The sequence below is a fragment of the Monopterus albus genome, unplaced genomic scaffold, assembly GCF_001952655.1.
Source record: "Monopterus albus unplaced genomic scaffold, M_albus_1.0 scaffold94.1, whole genome shotgun sequence".
NCBI lineage: Eukaryota > Metazoa > Chordata > Actinopteri > Synbranchiformes > Synbranchidae > Monopterus > Monopterus albus.
The window spans coordinates 1,911,646-1,934,374 of NW_018127974.1; the positions used below are offsets into that span (position 1 = coordinate 1,911,646).

The following is a 22,729-nucleotide window of genomic DNA, read 5'->3' on the forward strand; positions in this document are numbered from 1 at the left end:
ATAGGGTAAGTCCAAGTAGCAAAACTGGAGAGTAGGCCTTAACAACAGTTCACTACTAGTGTATTAGGAGAGCAGATCTGATCATGGTGTCAGGAAATCTGTTCCTGATTATGGGGTGTTTAAACCTTGGAACCACAGAGAAGACATGGTCTACCCATGCAAGCTTCAGTAGTAGGTTACTAGCCCCCAAGGTAGGAGTCAAGTGTATAGGTCAGGAAACCATGAGTCTTCAGCTTTACTGTTAATCACACTCACGTGACAAGCCAAAAACTCAGTTTTCCCTGTCCACACGAAAACACTGGAAACAGAGTTTCTAAAAATCTTCACCCTGGTCAGAGTTTTCCAAAAGCTCCATTTTCAGTGACCTAAAACGACGTTTCCATGTGGACAAAAGGCCAAAACGCATAGAAAGAGCTGTTTTTAAAAATACCCATGTACATGTGGACAGGGCCTGGAACTATTTGATGATCAAAAAAGCCATTTCAGCTGTAGTTCCATCATGCATTTCAACAACAAAGTGATGCATTTACCCTTCTCTCTATTGCTGAACAGAGAGGCCGGAGTTTATTAAGCCCATCATGTTCGGAATGTACCCATTTACCCAAAGCACAGTCTAGTTTACTGTACACTCACAGAACAACACACTGTAAGTTCATATTATGACAGACTGCTGGTGGCAACAAGCTCCGTCCAGCTCCACTCATCATGCAGCAACCTTGTTTCACAGTAATGGTAGAGAAAAGAAACAGCCCGTACACACTGTTCCTTCTGTGACCCTACAAAGCACCTGAATCACTGAGGTTTGTAAACACAGCTGCCCCAATATCCTTTATTGTACCATAAAGCATTTGCCTCAGATATGTGCATGCAAGCCGTGCACAAGACAAACAGGGCGTGAATGTGACCTGGTTAAGAAAGGGCTGTGTACTCACTGGGATGTAGAACGTGTTCATCTTGGAATCTTCATTGGCAGTGAAGAGCATACCTATCAATGATACACAGGATGATGAGGATGGAAGCAGGGCAGAAGTTAAAAGAGCTCATCTGTGACGTAAACACTGTCATGTATATTTGAAGGTCCTATTACAGTTCATAATGAAACAGGCATGATAAACAGCAAAGGTTGCCAGTTAACATTTGAATTTGAGGAAGTCAGAATTACCTTCTGCCTTAATAAGGAGAAGGGGATTAGAAAACTGTTTAAAAAAAATCAGGCAGCTGAAAGGTAGTGAACAAAACATACATTTGTGAGCTGAATCTTTATTTCATTACTCCATAACAGCCTAAGGTTGAAACCTCATTTTAAAAAAACTTAAATAGATAGAGATAATCCTTTATTGTCATTGTAACATGTACAACAAAAGCATCAAAAATCGGATTATTAAAACCAAACAAAGTCTTCAATGAAGTTTTGTATCACGTGTAAACTGACTGCCATGCAATGACAGACAAGCCCAAACTGCCCAAGTCAGCATGTGCACTGTGCTGTAAAGTGGCGCCACCTAGTGGTCAACAAGAGCTGCACAGCTGCTAGGGGCTGTGCATGTCTGACCTATTAAATGACCATAGTTTGACCATTTAAAAACATATAATAAGTATGCATAGCAGTAATTAAGCTGCTAGCTATGACACCATACCCACCAAATAATCTGGAACCATTGTTTCTGTCTAAAATACATTTAATAATTGCTACTTGTATTGGTGTATATATAGTGCTCTTATTTTATTCTTACATTTCTATATGTATAGCAAGTTTTATCCAAAGCAGACACTTGTTTGATCACCATTACCCAACAGTAAGACCACAACACCAAACCAAACGTAATAAACCATAAGGCACAGATCGCTTACAGTCCCATACATCAATTTATTTGTGGCGAGTCGCCACAATATCAACATTGACTGGCACATATGGATTTAAATAGGTTAAATCATAATTCAATTCAGTGCAGCGCATAGCACACATAGGCCTATTTGCCCAGTCCCTTTATGTCCCAGTCTATTTCTCTCACACACACAAACACATGACAACCATGACAGACCATGTGTGACATAGGCATCATTAGACCCCTTTTACTGAGATACCTGCCCCAGTATTGATCTGCTGTGCCCCACTAAAATCACACATTTGAGTTTTAACAAGCTCCTATATTTGGCAGTGGATTAATTTAGATTGATAATAATGGAAAATTAATTTATATGTTGTTCTAATCCAGAATGTCAAAGCAAAATACAAGCTGAGGAGCAGTGGTCAGGGTCTGTACACCAGAGTCGCACATATGCACATCATAGCTGGTGCACGGCCGCGCACACACAGCAATCCATGCATTGACGTGCAAAACAAAAGAAAGAAACAGACTGAGGTATGAGACAGGGACTAAATTATTAAATGTTGACCTGATTAGGTCCCACACATTTTCATTTTTATCCGTTCATATTTTTGTATTGACTTGTACAATTTTTGTGTTATTTATGTAAATAATGTGTCTTTTAAGCCGAGAGCTGCCGGAAGAAATGTCGTTGTGCTATGCATAATGACAGTAAAGATTCTTGACTTGACTAAATTAAGTTTTTGAATAACACCGATCACCTTATTATGACTAAAACATGATTGACTCCTGTATAAACTTCTTTAGAGGAGGCTGAGACAGGGAAGACGTTCAGAGAGATGAGGGTGAGAGAAGGAAGGCCTACTGTAGTTGGTAAGTTAGTTTAGTTACATAACCAGGTGGATGTTGAATGGGAAGTAAATTAGAGCTCTGTACATCAATGCATACGATCAGCTGGATTACTCTTATAACGCTATTCATCGGTGTATTATGTGAAATATGTTGTATGATACATCACATGTAGTGGTTAATGTTAACTTTGGACTCTTCATTCTGAATTTAATGAATATAACATAATGTGTGATGCTCCTGTCACACAGTCCAAATGACATTCAACAAACAGGTGAACCTGAGGCCGGAAGGGAAAGTGTGAGGAAGCCGCCTGCGTCTACGGAGACAGGGGTGTGTTTTGAAGTAGCTGGAGCATCGGTATGTTATGTGGCCTTTTGAGTTAGAAAACCTGATTAGATTGTGTTTTTCTAAATGAATGATTTGTTGACAGATTAACTTCGGATGCATGACAATCAAATTATATTATTGTGCAATGAAGAAGAATATAAAGAAATGTGCAATACAGGGCTTTGACTTTTATGCCATCAAATCATGTTCTTAATGTATGTTGAATTAAATATTTTCATAAAGATTAAAATCTGTACATTTGTTTCAGTTTCAGTAGCAGCAGTATGGCAGTGGAACAGTGGGCTAGTCAAGGGAAGTTCAGATAGCACAGTGTATAGCACATTTCATTCATGTAGCAGACATGTAAGAAAAACATTTTGAGTAATGAGGGGCCTGTGCCCCAGTAGAGCTTTATATCTAGCAACGCCCCTGGTCTGTGAACAGCTCCTCCTTTCCGTGTCAGTTGTTTCACACAACACTGTCAATCAGGACGTTATCAGCAAGCTAGTGAGGCTAGCTAAGCTAACATTAGAATACAGCTGTCATCGAGGTCAGCACCCTGTATATAGCATTGATGTACATGAGCTGCTCTGTAAGTGGATGAAGTTCATGCTAGTTCATAAACTCTGACGCTGAATGTTTTCCCCCTCAGTCCAGGGGAATATAAAAAAAAACGGGAAAGCTGATCAGTCTGACCAGTGCGATTAGCAATCCAATTGATTTGTTTCACATATTTACTGGTTTCAATCAGTGCTGCTGAAGCAGCTAGAGAGGGTCAGGAAGAGAGAGATGTAGGAGGAGGGCAGCGGCCAACACGCTGCTGTGGGAGAGCTAGTGCAGGAGGGACAGGTCAGATGAACAGCACAACAGCACAGAAGTAGTCTACTATAGCATTACTATATTTTAATACAAAAATAAAAATTCTTTGAAGGCATTTACCCACACACACGCGCACACACACAGAAGCAATAAAATCTTATCTTGTGGAAGAAGTTATTCTCACCTGAATGAGGGTAGATGCAAACATCATTAATGTTGGCCTGAGGCTGTATGGTGGAGAATATCTTGCCCTGTGGTGAACAGAACAAATAGATAAATGGCGTCAGAAACAGTCTAGACAGATCTACACCGTCCATTCCCTAGTGTTCACACAATGAGCGTGCGCAGATTTCTGACAAGTCATTGCTTTACATGGGTTCTTGTTATTGTGCTTGAAACTGCTAATGTATTTTTATGAAAACACCATCATCATCATCATCATCATCATCATCATCATTCACATGCAGAACAAGCCAGGGACATCAGCTCTTACGCTGTCTTTGTTCCAGATTTTTATAACCTTGGAGTCAGCGGACACAACCAGGTCCAGCTGCTCATGGAAGTTGAGTGACTTGATTGGCATGTTGTAGAAGTGGTCCTTCACCAGCAGAGGCTGGCTGGAGCGCAGGTCATACAGCAGCACCTAAAGGCACAGCAAACAACAGATGACAACAGACATTTAATTCTGTAAGATGCAGGCTTTCAAATGACGAGACCATAGGGAAAAAAAGTTGAGGATGTGTCTGAGACCATTACATTTTTCTCATCTACTGTCATCTTTACCAAAAGCAAACGTCTACATACATTAAACCACAGGAGCCATGACCAGGGACCCGCTCTGTTCAGTCAAGATTGACCTTGTGCTGAGAACAGTGTAACCTATTTAGGACAGACCGGTTGACATCAGCCAACTGTGGTGAGTTAATTACTCACAGGAAGAATTTAACACCATGTGGGCACCTGACAGTTTACAATAGCAACAGAGTGAGAGGAACTAGAGAATGCAGGCAGAGACCAGTGCTGTAGAGTTTCTATCTACAGTTTGATATTTAGACTGATGCACAGATGCTATAAGCAGCCATCATGAAATACAGTACTGTGTATCACATTTTTAGTAATTATTAGCACCAAACAAAGTTGGTGGAATGTTTCCCAGATCACCTTAATGACTCTGGCTCACCTGTCCTGTGCTGGTGCCTACAGCCATAGTGAGGGAGCCGTTAAACTTCAGTGCACTGACTGAGGGCAAATGTTGAACTCTGTTGACAAAAACACAAAATGAATATCAACAGAATACTAATTTAAAGGAGTAAAAAGCAAACCGAGACACAAAGACAAAAACAAGGAATGATGACAGAAACACTCTATTATGACAGGACAATAAACCAACTGACATAAAAGCTGAATACTTCTACGGTCTGCTATACTGATGCATAGCTTGCAGTTTGTTTTCATGTAGCAGAGGTGCAGGCAGTGGTGAAAAGTGCCACGTGGCTAGATCAACCAAAATCATGTGACATCTCAGTGAAATAGCCTGGTACTTACTCTGTTCCTTCAGTGAGGCTGCTCAGGGCACAGTCCAGCATGCCCACCCTTTTCCGGACACGAGGGTCCCAACATTCGACCCTTCCCTGGTGACCCAACAGGAGAAACGTCAAATAATCAGACAAAGCTTTTTACTAATAACTGGGACAAAATGAAAGAAGCTGCAGCACAAAGCTTCTCAGGTTGGCAGCTCCTAATGTAAGTGAGACGTTTATGATTAATAAAACTTCAACTCTACCCCTCAGAAATCATGTAGCATGCTTATTTTTATCATCACACTGATTTTCTTTTTTTAAACTGATGCCTCAGTTCACACACAGCCTGCTGTGGCACATACCTCAGAGGACCCTGTGGCAAACAAATGATGAACGGGGTTGATGTCACACACATTGTTCTCCCTGGTACAGAAGTAAAAAAAAAAAAAAAAAAAAAAAAAGGTGTACAGAAACTCAAAGCAATGACACCAGCAAAGAGACTTTAGTGGCGCAAGAATTTATAAATTTACACTGGAGGAATTTGTAGTTAACCACTTACTACTGGATCATTTCATTATCACTGCACATAATAATATCAATAGTTAGACAAAACACTTTGTAATACTCACACGGCATCAGTCTGAAGTGAGCTGAGGAAGCGCCCTTGTTCCAGATTCAGTCTGAACACCTCTGAGCTGAATATGAAAGCTTCAGATTATTATTACAGCCATATTCACACAGACTTTGACTCTGCATAATTTAACACATTCATCTGTGCACTGACACTGTGAAAAGTGCCACCAACAAGACTGATCTGCTTCAACTTCTTCTGTACTGTGACATCATCCGGCAGGTACTGCACTGGCCAATCATGGCCAGATAAGGCACCACTGCTCCCAGAAAACTGTTGCAATCTCATATTCTTTGATATTTTCATATTTATTTCTTTTGTTTGCATTGGAACAACACAAAAAAGAAAAAAGCCAAATCTGATCCATTCCACACAGAACTACAAAAATGGACTGGACAGAATTACTGACACTTTTTCAAAATCATGAGAACTAGTTGTATTTCAACGTGGTGCTCCTTTAATTTGTAATGTGACTCTCCTGTAGCAAATCAACAGGTGTTGGCAATATAGAAATCACACTTGGAACCAGTAAAAATTGAGAAAAGTTGATACCTAACCCTAGCTACTAAATATTAAGTTGAGGGTGTCAATATTCTGCCCAGCCCATTTTTGTTGTTTTGTGTGGAATGGATCAGATTTGGCTTTATTCTCTACTTTTTTGTGTTGTTCCAATGCAAACATGAGAAATAAACATGAGAAAACCAAAGAATCTGTGATTGCAACAGTTTTCTGGGATAAGTGGTGCCTCATCTGACAGAAATGCAGGGGTGCTAATAGTTTTGGCCATGACTTTATATGGAGCCTGGTGGATTACTTTGTAACACGAACACTGTATTTCTGCTGTTTACCCTGAGATTATCACAATACAAGCCACTAGGCTGAGTTTTTTTCTAAGGAACAAATAAATCTGTTCCTCCAACTGGACTTCCTGGGTTGTGTTTCGTTGTCTTACTGGTACATGGACAAACACTCCACAGCCACTTATGTTGTTTCAACGCAGGGTAAATGCCTGTCTGAATCCAGCTTAAGACATGCACAGGTTAAATCTGTAAGCATGCCAGAATGACAGCAGCACCTCAACATTTATCATTCAATCACACTCTCACCTCATCCCCACAAAGTAGAGGTCACAGGAGGGGTAGTGGTAAGAAAAGTCCCGTCCAAACTTTGGAACACGTGTCTTGTAGTAGTGTCCGTGCTGGGAGTGGAACTCTACGTAACGGTCAGAGTGCAGAAACACCAGCTACACAGGCACACAGGAGAACACAACATGACTTTAAAGGCAGGAATACTGAATAATGCTGAATCAAAAACACAGAGTAACACACAGCATTTCAGGGAGTTTAGCGGGACATGCACGGACACTGAATCGGACTAATATTACGAGAATAATAAATACATTAAAACTATGACCAGCTATGCTATACAGTATATGAAGATGCAAAGATTACACAGGAATTTCCAAAATACAATGCAGTTTTAACCTAGAAGTGACAATTTTCTCTTGGAAACTAAATTGATTGGTGCTAGGAAACAGATGAATATACACTGAGGGTCTACTTTATCATGTAACCTGTACAGTCTGTACTTTTATAATGTCTATAACAATTACTTTTGTTGTCACTGTTACAGATGAGATAATGTTATTAAATATGTTTTAGCACTGGGGATCATAATTAGTGCCCTTGTTAGACCTCAGTAATAAACACATTATTGAATTTACACCTGTCCAACAATGTCACCAACAACTGACATAAGCTTCATGAAGCTTCATAAAGACAGATGTAATCGCAGGGCTGTTGTAATGGGTTGCATTAATTGGTAAAGGTGGGAGAGAGCAAAGACCATCCTGTCCTCATTAGCAATAATGATTGGCTGATACGCTCATAAAGCATGCAATAAAAAATATCATAACATTTCTAATCACAAAAGGTCCTGTCCTTCTAATGACTAACTAAGGGTCCCTGGGGAAACCTGGATGACCACTGTGTCACTACCACTTTCTGACCCATTAAGTGATGGCATGACAGTACTAAGCATTTGCAAACCGGGCATAGCATCAAAGATTACACAAAGACAAACAACTCCAACAGTAAAATATTGGGGCAGCAGGGTCCTGAGTATCTTACCTTAGAATAGTCATCAGACAGGATGTCAAAGGCCACAACTTTAAGAGAGAGAGAAGAAACTCGTCAAATTTAACAGTCCATGACATGAAGGCCAAGAGACCCGGAGGTGTGTCTGCTTACTTACCATCTGAGTCCAGACAGCGCTCAAACTTCAGTGAAAGCTGATAGGTGTCATAACAACGAATCCTGGGCTTGTATGTGCCTTAAATGAATGAGATTTATTTTTTTACTAAATGAAGGAACCCACTGAGCAGGAGGGCTGTTCTGATGTCAGTCTCACCTTTAAGGAAGGTTGACTGAAACATGCCATCTTACCTGCTGCCAGGATGAACTGCCCATCTCTTGATACTCTGATAGAGGTACACACTGTGGGCATCTCAAAGTCCTGAATGAGCTCAATCCTGCGTTGGATGTCTAGGGAATAAAAACAGAAACGTCAAGGTAATGACATCCATTTTGGAGAAAATGAACCGAAACTACTGCTGCAAACTCACCGACATCTTTCTTGACAGCCACTGTGGTAAAGAAGTAGAGGTGATTAAAATTTTGCCATAAGGATAATATTAATGTGTTCTTGTGTCTTTGGTTTATTTGAGCTTAAGTCAATTTATATCACTGGAACAGCTTGTAATGAAATGAGTGGTGCGTAATCAGGGAGGAAAGCTGAACTGAGCGGTATAAAATGATGTTCTGTTGTAAAGATACGTTCCTTTGTTTATATAAAAGGTTATATTAAAGTGGCATGTTATCGAATGGTGTCTGGCACTGACATTTTCTCAGTACACAACGTCAGGATTCTTACGGCTAGCTGTGTTAGCTAAAGTTAGCCAGCAAAGTTCAAGGTAAACACTAACATTATACATTATGAAATGTAACTCATCTTATAGGAGCCATGTTTCTTACCTCTGGAAGAGACTTTCCATGGCTTAAATTGTAAATCTTCACATTATTCACACTAGATATCTGCATTGTAAGAAATAAATAAGTCTCTGTTCACACATAACACTATTACTACAACGCTGGTGATCTGCACCGAATCCACGTTGCTGCTCCGGTTCAATAACAGGAAGTGACTGTGAGTTTGCGGAAATAGGTCCGACTAGAAACACAGCAATCCCCACTCTGCAAAGTTGTTCTGAGTTTAAACGATTAAAGAAAAAAAAAAGATATTGATGAAAATGATTGAACACTGCAGTATACAGAACAGTATACATTTGCCTATAATGTTAGGTCAACTGAGGTTGCTAGCTACCACTAGCTATAGTTGCAGTAGACTTACAGATATTTCTGTTTCCAACATTATAACAATTTATTTGCTTGGAATAAATTACTGAGGCAGATAAAAACCACAGCGCCACACCTGCCAAACCAGAAAGCGAATAAAAGACCAACCTTCTCATAGAATGCATCAAACTAGAAAAAATATCATCCTCCCATAAGAATAATATACCAACTTTTACCGACACTTGGAATCCATTTCTAACCACTTTTAACTTAAACCAGATACCTGAGGCCAAGGCCGCACACATTCCCACTAACTCCTAGAAATAAAACAAGTTGCTTGTTATTTCATTATTGTTACTGTTATTAGTCCTCATTGTCCATTCTTTTTTTCTCCTCCTCTCTTTCTAATCATTTACCGATTTGTTAATTTCATTTATTTTTGTTTTATGAATATGTTTATACATAGATATCTGGGTATATATATCAGTGCAGATTCTCAGTCATCCAGGTCATAGTAAACTGAAATGAATCAACTGGACTAGGTTTCTAGGTCAAAGACGTTTCACCTCTCATCCAAGAGGCTTCATCAGTTCTGACTGACTGGTGTTGAGCCGGAGATATTTATCCCCCTCGGTGGTGTTTCAGTCCTTTGATGCCCAACAATGTCCCTGGGTATATATAAGTATGTGTATGCAAAATGTATATATTCTATTCACATGATTGACAGTGCTTTATTATTTTTTTTTATTTTATTACTACAATCATCCATTTTCTATCATCTGTCTTCTCTTTCCTTTATATTAACCCCTCCAAATTTCTTAATTTATTGGGTTTAATATTATTTTTCTTCAGTAAGTACTGAATATCAGTCTGCACAGAGTTGGATACACCTACACTACACACTTTCACACACCCAACTCAATAACTTAATTTGTATCTGTTGTCTCATCTACTGTTATGTCCTTTGTCCTGTAAATGTTTTATTTTGTGTTGCAAAAAAAAAAGCAAATAAAGGCAACCTAAACTAATTTAACCCTAAACAATGCTGCTGTACATTTTATAAAGCGCAATTAGCCTATGTGGGCCTATTAAGGCTAAGGCTGTGACACAGGCTAAGGTTTTTAAAATAGTTCACATATACACTGCTCAAAAAATAAAGGGAACACAAAAATAAGACATTCAACTATGTTGTGTTCCCTTTATTTTTTTGAGCAGTATATTAATGCATAGGTGCTAAAGTATAGAAAAAGGTTAAACTGGTGCATTTTGAGAAACACCATTGTCTGGCAACGTAAAGGCAGCATTGGAGAGCAACCAGTTACATGCTACTAATTACTGTAATTAAATTACAAAATAAATGTAATAGTAATTAGTGACTATTATTGAGAAAAAATGTGGAATTAAATTACAGTTACTAATCAAAAAGTTGGTGATTAGCGGTTATGTCTCAGTGTATTCTTTTTGGCAGCTTATACAGTATGTAGATATATAACATTCACTCTGTTGCTGTGCATCGTTAGACCTTATAAAATGCCTTTTTTGGCACATTTACAGACAGTTTGGGTCAGCAAAACCATTGAGACTAATAACACCATCAAGTGGAGGATGACTTACAAGGAACCGTCTCTACATCTAGTTAGGCTCCATTCATTTCATAGCATGAGTTCAATTTTGAATGCTGCTTTTGATCAATTCTGTTGTTTGAATTTGCACCACTTCTCATCTGCCAGTCACATCAACACAGGTTGTTCTAAGCAGTCTGGCTGTGACCAGAGCATGTGGTCATGTTGTGGGACAAGAATGACTTTCAGTGATGTAAATTCAACAGTATTTTCCTACTGAAAACAGAAAAGGGCTTTGCTTGGTGCCTGTTCATTAGGCTACATGTTTCAACAGTCATATATTGTGTTAAACCTTTAATAAAAACTTGACAGCAATAAGTGTTGAGTACGGTTGTGAGATTTACACTGCCTGGTTTACATTTATTGTGACTTGTCGAAATGTAACTGTAGATTTCGGAAATTGTCATTCTTACTGGTCAGGATACAGTTGTAGATTTATCATTCTGTAATTTCAACTAGTCAAAATGCTGTTTTAAATACCTGAAATGCAATTCTGGAAACCCTTTAAATGTTAAAACTGCTTGCCATAGGCCTCGGTTACTTGCTCAGATCACCTGGAGTGATGTAACGGCATCTTGTGATCCTACAAGACAATGGGCTGGCTGTCAGTCAGTGTCAGGTGGTGCTACTGCTTAGACTCTCCTAACTCACACTGTGGAACTGCCATTGCATGGTCATGAGGATAACCTAAAGGTATGAATCTCTGCTTTGAAATCATTTTTTTTTCACTTTGTATTTTTCTTGTTTGACTTTATGTGGGCCTTAATATTTTTGCGTTTATTTTTCTTCCATTACTCAATGAGCCGCTGACTTTATTGTGCTGTTTAGCTAACTGTATAGACACAGATGTTTCAAATTTTTTCAAAAGAAGTACATCCACCTCTGGTCTAAATTACTCAGAGGTTAGTTTTGTTCCCGCTGATGTAAAGGAGTATAAGTATAAGGAGAATAGTGAGAATCCACAGTCTGCCACAGCTTTCCTAAAAGTACGACTGTAGGTATCCATCCATGCATGCGTTGCTATTTTGTGCTATCATGTAATTGTTGCTTTTAATTTGCATTTAATGTTATAATTTAATTTGCATTCTAGTGTTTTTGGTATATGTATTTTAATATTGTGTCTACTTGTATGCATTGTTTGAAGCACTTTGAACTGCCTTTGCATATGAAAATGTGCTATATAAATAAACTTGCCTTGTCTTAACCAGCCTATATCGCGGTGGGGTGTAAGGGATTGACTGATGTAGCCATAACCAGAAAAATCATAGGTTATGCTAATTATATAACGTTTATCATAGTCCAGTCAGTGACTTAGTGGAAACCGTAATAACAGAATATAAAACATGACGTTTTAGTCAGCTTGACATGAAAGCCTATATATGCTTTTGTTGACAGGGTTAACGATGTCTGTTTGCTCTGGGTCACAGTCTATCTGGTGCCAAAGCCTGGTCCTACAGGGAGGATTCTAACTGGAGGTTTCTATGTGAAGCACTGGGAGTCATGACAGACTTGTGGCTGATTTCTGTCCCACTGGACAATACCAGTTCAACCAGTATAGAGAAACTGAAGAGCACCATTGCCAAAACAAACCTCGCTACCTGCAGCAAGTTCTCTATTCCAGAGCTCAAGGTGAGGCTGCATGTGTATCATTTGTCGCAGAGAAGAGCCTGCGGGATACATGCAAAGTATACAGAGTAAACACACGCTAGAGGGCCAGGTATGGGACAGTCTCTCTTCTTGATCTACAACAGCAGCGTTTTCAAAACAAAGAGCAACAAAAATTGTCTGAAGAATTGTCAGTGTATGTTAGTTCTGTGTTGATACCAGTACAGTAGAGTGTAGTTGAGGAGGGTGATGGTGTTTGGTGTCCTTCTCTGGTGAAGGAATAAAGTCTCAGGTTGCTCTCTACAATTTGAAGCAAAATTTCCATCTGACCCATTTCACTCAACGTGATCAGTGTACACCTTGGCTCATGTTTTAACAGCTGTTTTTCAATTCTACCAAGAACACAAACATGAGAACCCATTAAATGTGATATGTGGATATGTTCAGGCTGAATCATGAAATCCAGTGAGTTGAATCAAGAATCAAGAAATCCGGAGCTGTTGCTTAGGTTTAATGATTTGAGCTCTGACATCAGACAGGTGATGCATCAGCTGAAGTAACCCTAACTGTGCTGTCTGTGCTCTGACCTCAGGTGGGAATTCTGGACAGTCTGCTCACTGTGTCAGATGATCTCTCCAAGCTCGACACGCTGACTGAAAGGTAAACAAGTCCAAGAATGATGAACCACAATAAATATGTTTGCCATGCTCTGTTAATGAACTCATAACCTATTTGTCTCAATGGTCAGTGCATGTTTGTAGCTTAATGTGCCTTTTAGTCCTTAACTAAGACTAACAACTCTGAGCTTATGTGCAGTCTACATCATGATTAATTGATGGTCAGGGGCAGCTGATGGTTGGGTCTCCCTCCTGTTTTGAAATTCACTGTTGGAACTGACACAACAAGCATATTAAAGCCTACTTTATCTGTGACATCAAAATGTAGCCTAGGAAGATAAAACCAGACAGATATATTTTATAATTTAGTACAAATGGCTTAAACTTGATTTAAGTAACTGTTTTTTGAACCTGTTTTCAGTTAGAGGTCATTTCTTGGTTAAATTAAACCCCTGCTCCATATTATTATTTCACTGTGTATGACAGTGTCAGTCATGAAAGAATTAGGAGAAAAGAGATTTCCAGGAGAGAGGGTTATTAAAATGTGTAAATAACTCACAAATAGTGTAATTGTGGTATTTTTTGTGTTCTGGACAGTGTTATCAAAAAAACATGTCAGTGTATGAGGGAGGTGATGGAGCAGGCTGAGGACAAGGTGCTGGAAAATTCCTTAGTCAATGGAGGTGAATCTCTCTCTCTCTCTCACACACACACACACACACACACACACACACACACACACACACAGTGAGGCTGTTAATTACATTGTATCAAAACTCATTAAGTACACGGAGGCTTTGGGCTACATACACATTGCAAATGAGACTACATGCTACTTAAACCGAGCTCCATATGTGAGATCCACTCCCACAAACACACTCAGAAGTAATCAATGCCCTTTACCTTGTGCTGGCCTCCTTCATAAAGGCAGTAGGACAGGACAACAGTTGGCCAGTACAAACCAGGCTAACCAGTATCTCTGATCACTGTCCCTCATCAGACCACGGCGTGAGTCTGAGAGTCATCCTGTCACCCTTGAAAGCTTACCTCAAGTCTCTCAGGGGTATTTTATCTCTTTGTGATATGCTCTTTGAGCTGCAATGCAATGCTGTGTGACTCCTTATATAGTGTAAAGTGTGCATTCCTACTGCTTTTGCCTTCTTGTTTTCTCAACAACACTATTTCACTGTGTGGTGGTGTGCGTTGTACAGTTGTGGTGTACAATTCTACAATATCTGGTTTCTAGTTTAGGTTATGGGCTACCACTGTATTTTTTTTTCAGTGGACCTGGTGAGCTATGTGACAACCTTTCAGTGGGACAAAGCCAAGTATTCAACAGCTTTGTCCCTCTCTACCCTGACAGATGTCATCAACAAGGTACAGACTAATGACAATGAAGACTATGGGTATAAATATGGGTATTAGAGTCATAACCTCAAAAGGATACTCCAGCAGTTTGCTATTGCAAAGTCAGGACACACACACACACACACACACACCAAAAAAATAAAAATAAATAAGTAAAACGAAAATTGGAGGATCTTTGGCTTCAGTAATGTGTTGTATTTTTAAATAAAACTGTTTAATTACACAGGAATTTAAATAAAGCCCTTTAAATGTGGTCAGACCTCTCAAATGTGGGCATTAACTAGGAAATACAGAGCTGTAGAGAGATACAGCCACACCTTCATAACCCATGTTGTTAAATCAAGAGATAGAGGAGGATAAGGTTACATGAATAAAATAGACATCAGCTTCATTTTTTGGAAATGTAAAATAAAGTTAATCTCCAAATGATAGCTACCCACTACAGTAGCTAATGGTCATGTGTGGTTTTATATAATAGGCAGAGTTAGCGAGCATATTAAATCACATGTAGGTGTGAGGTAGAATTGTTTGACATGTAACAAGAGACAAATGAACAATTAACATAGGGATACATGATAATATATTTACCATTTCACTGTGTCTTAAATAAAGAATAATAAAAGCAGCCGGGTGAAAAATATTTTGCAATGCATCTTTGTGTGTGCACAGAAGCAGTATAGATACACAATGACTGAATGTCATTAAATGTATTCAGTGTACGAATTCTCATTAGTTCTCCCACGTATTCCTAATGGTTACATGTCCTATTTCTACGTGTCAGGAAGTTGCTCAGGTGGAGACAGAACTGAAGTCTCAAGCTGCGACATACAACAGTGTGAAACTAAGCTTGCAAAACCTTGAGCACAAACTAGAGTAAGTCATATCTATTTTAAAGTAAAGAAAAACACGTCATTACTTTTACTATGTAGCTGTTTAGTTAAATTATTGGTCTTTCCAGGGGGAATTTGCAGACTCGCAGTCTGGTTGACATAGTGAAGAAAGAAGACCTGGTGATCTCCGAGTACCTCACCACTCTACTGGTAGTGGTGCCCAGGTCAGAGACAGGACATGAGTGTTTGTGTGTGGATATTGCTGTGACGTTCTTCATGTGTTAATGTGTGTCTGCACGTTTCTGGTCACAGAGTGAACTACTTGCAGTGGGAGGAGACCTATGAATCCTTGTCAGAGTTTGTTGTTCCAAGGTCAAGCAGGTGAGCTGCCTTTACACACTGTTGGCCGTGAGACAGAGTCAAAGCTCTGAGTGCTTGTTGTCAGCATCCAAAAGGGCAGACTAAGTATCAATAGGTGGTCCTTTAGTGTCAGAAAGAGAGAGAGACCATCTGGTTTGGATCAGTATCAAGGAAGGAAACATTTGAAAGTTGTACAGCATCACTCTAGAAATTGAAGCATGATGAGGAACCCTAAATGAAAAAATAACCTGTCTTATAGAATGTCAACTAATACATAACTAAGTGCTGTCACACCCACATTCATTAACCCATGTTTAATTGCCAAAGGGTAATTTCTTTTTCAAACAGGTAAACCACACTTGAAGGTAAATATAGATCCAACACTGGCTGTCCTTTTGCATGACAGTAACATTTAGTCTTTTTTGTTGGTGAATGTAGGTTTTTTAAAGTTGATGCTAGTTTGTTTCAGTAGCTGGCGTCTCAGTATATCCACTCTATGTTACAATACCAACAAACAGAGATTCACTACATTGTGTCAGGTTGGAAGAACTCTACCTATAAAACTAGTGACCTGGTGATCTCCTATTTCCAGCACAGCTCTGTCAACATGACCTGAGGTCTAATCAGTTAGGATAACTAAAAACACCATTGTGGGTGTGTCAGCTCTGTAAACATGGAAGAGTTAAAACAAATAAAAGAGGTAAAATGCATTTCACGATATTATATATATTTTTCATTTTATGTAGCATTTAATGTAACTTGCAGTTACATAACAGGTGGTGTATTGAATGCCAGTGTTGTCCAGCAGATGACAGCCTAGCCCACAGGACACTGTTACAATGTGAAAGGCCATCGCGTCCCTTGGCCTTGTCCCCAGGCTGTAATTAGACAGTTGGTTGTTTTTCATTTTGACACTGATGTGTCTTCTTCTCAAAAAAGAAAAACAGATAACTTGTACTACCTCACAAAAGCTAGTAGAAAAGAAACAGTGTTTTGCATTTAATATTGCCAGCTCTATGCTTTCCTCTACTGGACAACATTGCAGTACACCTGTGCACTTTGCTTCTGTGTTGGGATGCAGTTTTAATGTGGCATGCAAAAGTCATGTCACAATTAAAAACAATGATGATGGCACGTTACAATCAGTGGATCACCAAACTGAGCCGAGTGCATCCTGAGCAGACCATACAGACACAATTATCAGACCACGCTACTACAGTACATCAGTATCACCCAGCTTTCATTGGTACAACTGCTGATTTCATTTTCTTACTGTTGTTTTTGTGTATTGTTTTCCACTGTGACCTATTGTTTCACGTTGCCATGTGTTGTGCTAATTTTCTGCTATTATTTTGTGTGACCCTCAGGAAACTGTATGAGGATGAAGAGGGGGGAGTTTACTCTGTTACACTTTTCAAAAAATCTGTGAATGAGTTCAAAGCCAAAGCTCAGGAGAGCAAGTAAGCAGGACAGATTGCCTGAAAACACCCTGTCAAGTCAGAGCTTTGTTGTCTGTGCCAGTTAACATAGTGTAGAATATCATTCACACAGGTTCACTGTGCGTGAGTATAGCTTTGATCTGGAGGAGCAGATGCAGGAGGAGATTAAACGGCTTAGTGGTACCAAAAAGGAACAATATGTGAGTCAAGCATCATATATGTTCTCTATAGAGATTCTGGTGTGTGTTTGTGTTGTAGTGTATCATACATGTGCATGCCTCATTCATAGGGAGTCTTTGTGCGTTGGCTGAAGCTGCATTTCAGTGAGGTGTTTATTACCTGGATTCACTTGAAAGCACTGAGAGTGTTTGTGGAATCAGTCCTCAGGTCAGTGCTGATAATGTTCGTGGTTTTCTCTCAACAATAATGAGCAATGTCATGTGATTGATGTGATAATGTCCTCTGCCAGGTATGGATTACCTGTGAACTATCAAGCTCTGCTGTTGCAGACTAACAGAAAGCGCTCACAGAGACTCAGAAAAGAACTGGCCTCACTCTTCCTGCATCTGGACCCCACTGCCACTGCCAGCAAGGCAGATGTAAGAAGCCAATCTCACCTTCACTGATTTATGTTGACAATTAGTATGTCATTGTTCCATTCCTAGTTCCTCTAACGCACAGAAGAAATGGCTTGAAGACACAAACATAGTATGGGTGTTCACTCCTGACCTTAGGTATAAAACTAATTCAACTTACTAGTTTTTCCATATGGTTTCAACCACATCTCACAGTCTTAAACACTGAATTAAAACTGGCTGTCACATGATGTCACCTAAGTCAGTCGCAGCTAAAAACATTGAGTATTGATATACTGAGTATAGAGTTATATCAGAATGTATAAAATGTCTGTTTTTCCTACTCTATCATACAGCAGATCAGTATGACACCACATCACACCAACCTATAGCCAGTAGTGGAAAGAAGCTAAATGCAAAATAACAAATTCCCTAATTCAGTAACATCTTTTCCTTGTAAGGTAAAATTCAGACACTGACTGCAGTTACATGCATTTAAGTATAACCAGGTTATAATTGGCTTTCTTCTTCCGGTAAGCTGATTTGTTAACAGGAAACCTGGTTTCTGTAATCAGGGTGGGGAGATTAGAAAAACCTGAGAAGCCCAAACAGATCTCTCCTGGAAAATGTCAGTTTCTCTGCCACATATACGTGTAACCAGGTTTTGATTGATTGATTGATTGATTGATTTATTCTTTCAAACATGCAGACAGAACAGAACAGAACAATGATCAAATGACAATAACACACATGATTACACATATCCAACCAATACTAATTCAAAATCAATTTGCTTACACCTAATACATGTTTGAATGGAGTAGGAAGAAGTCAGACTTATCCAGTCCTACCCCATGACATCATATTATACAAAATTTATGCAACATTGGCTGCAAGCAATATCACTACATAGATAAAGCAGATTGTTACTTATTCGTGCATATATCTTGTATAACACATACATTTATATTTATATTTAAACTCCTTAATTCTGGTACTATTTTTCATGTCCACAGTTAAGTTATTCCATAGTTTGACCCCACTTATAGAAATACAAAATCTTTTTTTGGTTGTTCGTATAGCATGAACTTTTAAATTTAAATGTCCCCTTAAGTTATACCCCCCTTCCCTTTCACCAAATAGCTTTTGGATTCCACCAGGCAATAAATTGTTCCTGGCCTTATACATAAACACAGCAGTCTTATATCCCACTAAATCAAAGAATTTTAACAATTTAGACTGTATGAAAACTACATTTGTATGATCCCTATACCCCATCTTGTGCACAACTCTTATCGCTCTCTTCTGTAATATGTACAATGGTTGAAGTGAACTCCTGTATGTATTGGAAAAATCCCGGTTTCCAGTCAGCTTTCTACAAGAACACATGTGCAAAAGACAAGCTGTAAGGTTATTTGGGTGCATGTGACTGGAGAAAAACAGGACGTTGTCAGACTATTATCACCGTGGTGAGCAGCATCTCCTCTGGTACGTCGCATGTTTTTATTGTATTGTACAATTGGTATTTTTTCCTGATGGTTGTACATAATCAGTAACTGGGGGTGGTGGGCAGATTACCTAGGAGCTCAAGCATACTGGGGTACTTGAGTAATCCAATTACTGCCATGCGCGTACACGCATTATCTGATTTCTGCCATAACCTGGTTACTTAAGTGCATGTCAACACAGTCACTGTTTCCTCCTGTAATCTGAGAGACACACATTACAGAGAACACATGCTATATATGCGTGAGTATTAATTAATATATACTGTAGCTAAGGGGAGACAGAGAGAGATTCTCACATTAACACAACATATGTGAAACTAGGAGAATATAAATGAATACATGCAAATAATGACTGATAATGATTAACATGTGACCACATTAGTTTACTTTCACATATTGTTAAAGATCAAATTATTTAACAGTACTTTCAGCCACGCAGATATTATGGTCACGTTTTAGAGAAATGCCAAAGTTATGTTTGAGGGAATGAAGAAGCAGCCATGCCTTTACATGCGTTGTCCAGCAGAGAGCACCAACAAGTTTATTTTTCAACTGTAAAATGTACGCCGCTCACACTGCACACATTCAAGGGCTCATTCCCAAGAAATGTTTCACATCATTCTCAGCTGGATGTGTAACTAGACTGTAAATACACTCACTGGCCTCTTTATTAGGTACACATGTGCAATTGTATGCAACTCAGTGCAACACGTCTGCTTTAACATCTGTGCTTATGAAGCTAAAATGTTCCAGTCTCTATATTTTTGTCCTCGTTAGCTACATACACGAGAGGGTCAGAATATTAGGAACACCTCTGAATATAACGTAGGCCAGTACAACACCACCTTTAACTATGACCCCAATAATAAACATATAATTCACTGTATACATTTATGACAATTTCACCAAAAACTGAAACATTTTGAGACAGAAGTGCTGCATAAGTACATACAACTGTACAGGTGTACCTAATAAAGTGGCCGGTGAGTGTATGTATGCTAACAAATTTGCCATATCATCTTAAGAGGTGATAATATTTCTGTTTACTGCTTGTTTCTGCTGGCAGCAAATAATAATAATAATAATACAAATATCTGTTTAATTTTGTTTAGAGGGTAAGAATGCATCTTCCACCATAGCCAGTTCATTAAAGCTTTCTCACTGAGCCTGTTGCTGACATCAACTGCTGTGTTTGGAAGGTTCAAACATAGTGAAGCTTTACTATCTACTGCTGATACTCAGGTCAAAACCAACTGAAGTCAACTTATTCAGAGAGTGACTGTGGTGAGCTAGTTATAAGGGAATTCCATTATGCTTTTACATTTTCATAAGACCAGTGACAGTCCAGTAAGTAAAATGTTTGTCCAGATTTCATATTGATGTCAGAGTGGAGAAGAGCACTGTCGACCATGTGCTGTCCAGCCTACTTGAAATGACATCTCTCTCATGCAAATTCATCCATGGCCCTGCCAGACTGTGGTGAGGAAAGTGACACCGTGGGCTACTGTGCGGCACGCACATTTAGTTAACACGAATAAAGCCAGCATAACCATAGTACATAATATGTATCTGAATATGTATGGTGCACAAACACTCCTGAAGTACAAAGCTGGGTTTTAACGGCAGGATATGTGTGTTTTCTGTCTCTGTCTGCCAAGCAGATCAACTGCGACATCCCAGGACTCTACCAGCAGGAGTACTTCCCCTACATCTGCTTTCCAATCAACACCAACATGCTGGACATCAGCTAGCAGTCAGCAAAAAAAGCACTCACATAAAACCCATCTAGTGAAGAAAAAATTTCTTGAATGTCTTTTCAACATTTTTCTTAAGCCAGAAAGAACGAACTCCTTCAAACAAGGGCATAAATAATCCTGTCATGTAGACAGAGGATGAATTTGGGTCCTCCTCTAAACAGGGTCAGCACACCACTTTACTACACTGGCTGTACATGGAACTATTTAAATGCGGCTAATATCTAAAAAATATTCAGTGTTTTCTTTTGAAAGAACTTGTACTATAAATGTTGATGTCATTGTACAGCTTTACACATTTTAAGTGAGCATTCTTCCTACAAATCTTAAAGCCATCACAGTGTAATAAAGTGGATTTATTTATTCAAGGTTGAGTATTATTTAAAGGAAATGTCCATAATGTTGTTTGGTGCATTATACCACATATTCTGTGGGTAAGGCACGAGTACAGCACTTCTCTTTTCTCTTCTCTGATCAGAATGTTTGTAAATGTGATGCTATCAATGGCAGAAGACGCACTCAGATACTAAAAGTAATGGCACTGTTTGCAATTTCCTGGTTTTCTGCCTAAATTGGTCATGAAATGTGATCTAATCTTCACCAAAGTCACAAATATCAACAAACGCCAATAATTCTAATGTGATAAAAGACAAATGGTCATGATCTTTCATGTCTTTGTTGAACATAACTGTTAAGCATACAAAGTGATGGTGGAAAAAGTAATGGAAACAGTGTTTTAATAACTTGTTGAATTGCCTTTGGCAACAATAACCTTCCTCCTCATTTCATTGATTGGACTCCAGGTTTGCTAACACCTGGCACCAGTTAACATTTAATGACATCAGAAGCCTAATATTTTATAAGCTTAGAAATATTGTGTTTGTTGATATTTGTGGCTCTGGTGAAGATCAGATCACATTTCATGGCCAATTTATGTAGAAAACCTGGAAATTGCAAACAGTGCCATTACTTTTTCTTGTGACTCTAAGTAGCAATACTACAATCAAAATCCTACATAAAATGATAATCTCTTAGATTTTCATGAAATAAGATGCTATTTTTATCATATTTATAGTCAGGATTTGTTCAGCAATAACATTTAGTGTGAATGCATTCAGTCTATATAGTAGTACTCACTGATAGTGGTGGGGTCTGCCATTCCTGTACATGCTCTTACCACCAGTAGCCATTGGTGTAGTGAAATCTTATGCATTGTAACTTCAGATTTTTAAAGTATCGACAACCCAAATGTCAGCTGTCGAGTTACTTTGTGGGTTAATGTACTGTTGGTGCCAGGTTTTGATAAGGAAGAAGAATGCATGGAATAAAGAAGATGACATCTTGGGTTCTGCAAGTTTAATCTTTTTAACTGGTTATTATGAGACAAAAAATTTTATGGAAATATAATGCTAAATTAATGAAGTATTCTTTTACTCTAAATTCAGTCAGGTATCTTAGTTTACACACAAGACAGACACACATTTGTTTTCATATTTGATCTATTATGTAAAATCTTAATCTGAAAAAAGCATTAACATTAGTTGTCAGAGTAAAAACTATAAGATTTCCCTCTGAAATATAGAAATGTAAACTAGTAATTTTTCATTGAAATGTAGTAATAAATACCTGGGACCTGACTTATTTCAGTGTGTGGGCAACCTCTCTTTTGCCTTACAAGTTAGCAATTATGCTGAGTGTTATGTATCACATGGTCACCAGA

The 22,729-nt window shown here is 38.8% G+C and overlaps 2 protein-coding genes across 2 annotated transcripts in view; one reads left to right on the forward strand and one right to left on the reverse strand.

The window, feature by feature from the left end:
- Positions 1-9,193, reverse strand: part of nol10 (nucleolar protein 10) — a 20,210-nt gene extending 11,017 nt beyond the window's left edge. The window contains exons 1-13 of the mRNA XM_020608745.1: positions 9,011-9,193; positions 8,587-8,622; positions 8,423-8,531; positions 8,232-8,309; positions 8,108-8,145; positions 7,085-7,221; positions 5,977-6,042; positions 5,710-5,770; positions 5,373-5,458; positions 5,008-5,086; positions 4,321-4,470; positions 4,012-4,078; positions 933-985 (exon numbers count right to left, since the gene is read on the reverse strand). Of these exons, the coding sequence (XP_020464401.1) occupies positions 933-985; positions 4,012-4,078; positions 4,321-4,470; positions 5,008-5,086; positions 5,373-5,458; positions 5,710-5,770; positions 5,977-6,042; positions 7,085-7,221; positions 8,108-8,145; positions 8,232-8,309; positions 8,423-8,531; positions 8,587-8,622; positions 9,011-9,076 (1,026 nt within the window). The 5' untranslated portion in view covers positions 9,077-9,193. The remainder of the gene's footprint in view (positions 1-932; positions 986-4,011; positions 4,079-4,320; positions 4,471-5,007; positions 5,087-5,372; positions 5,459-5,709; positions 5,771-5,976; positions 6,043-7,084; positions 7,222-8,107; positions 8,146-8,231; positions 8,310-8,422; positions 8,532-8,586; positions 8,623-9,010) is intronic.
- Positions 9,194-12,453: 3,260 nt separating this feature from the next.
- Positions 12,454-21,006, forward strand: atp6v1c2 (ATPase H+ transporting V1 subunit C2). Its single transcript, XM_020608575.1, has 12 exons — positions 12,454-12,582; positions 13,151-13,218; positions 13,773-13,858; positions 14,458-14,552; positions 15,325-15,416; positions 15,502-15,597; positions 15,686-15,754; positions 17,101-17,193; positions 17,285-17,372; positions 17,462-17,559; positions 17,642-17,771; positions 20,917-21,006. Exons 1-12 carry the CDS (start codon positions 12,454-12,456, stop codon positions 21,004-21,006), a joined length of 1,134 nt encoding a protein of 377 aa, XP_020464231.1.
- The last annotated feature ends 1,723 nt before the right edge of the window (positions 21,007-22,729 follow it).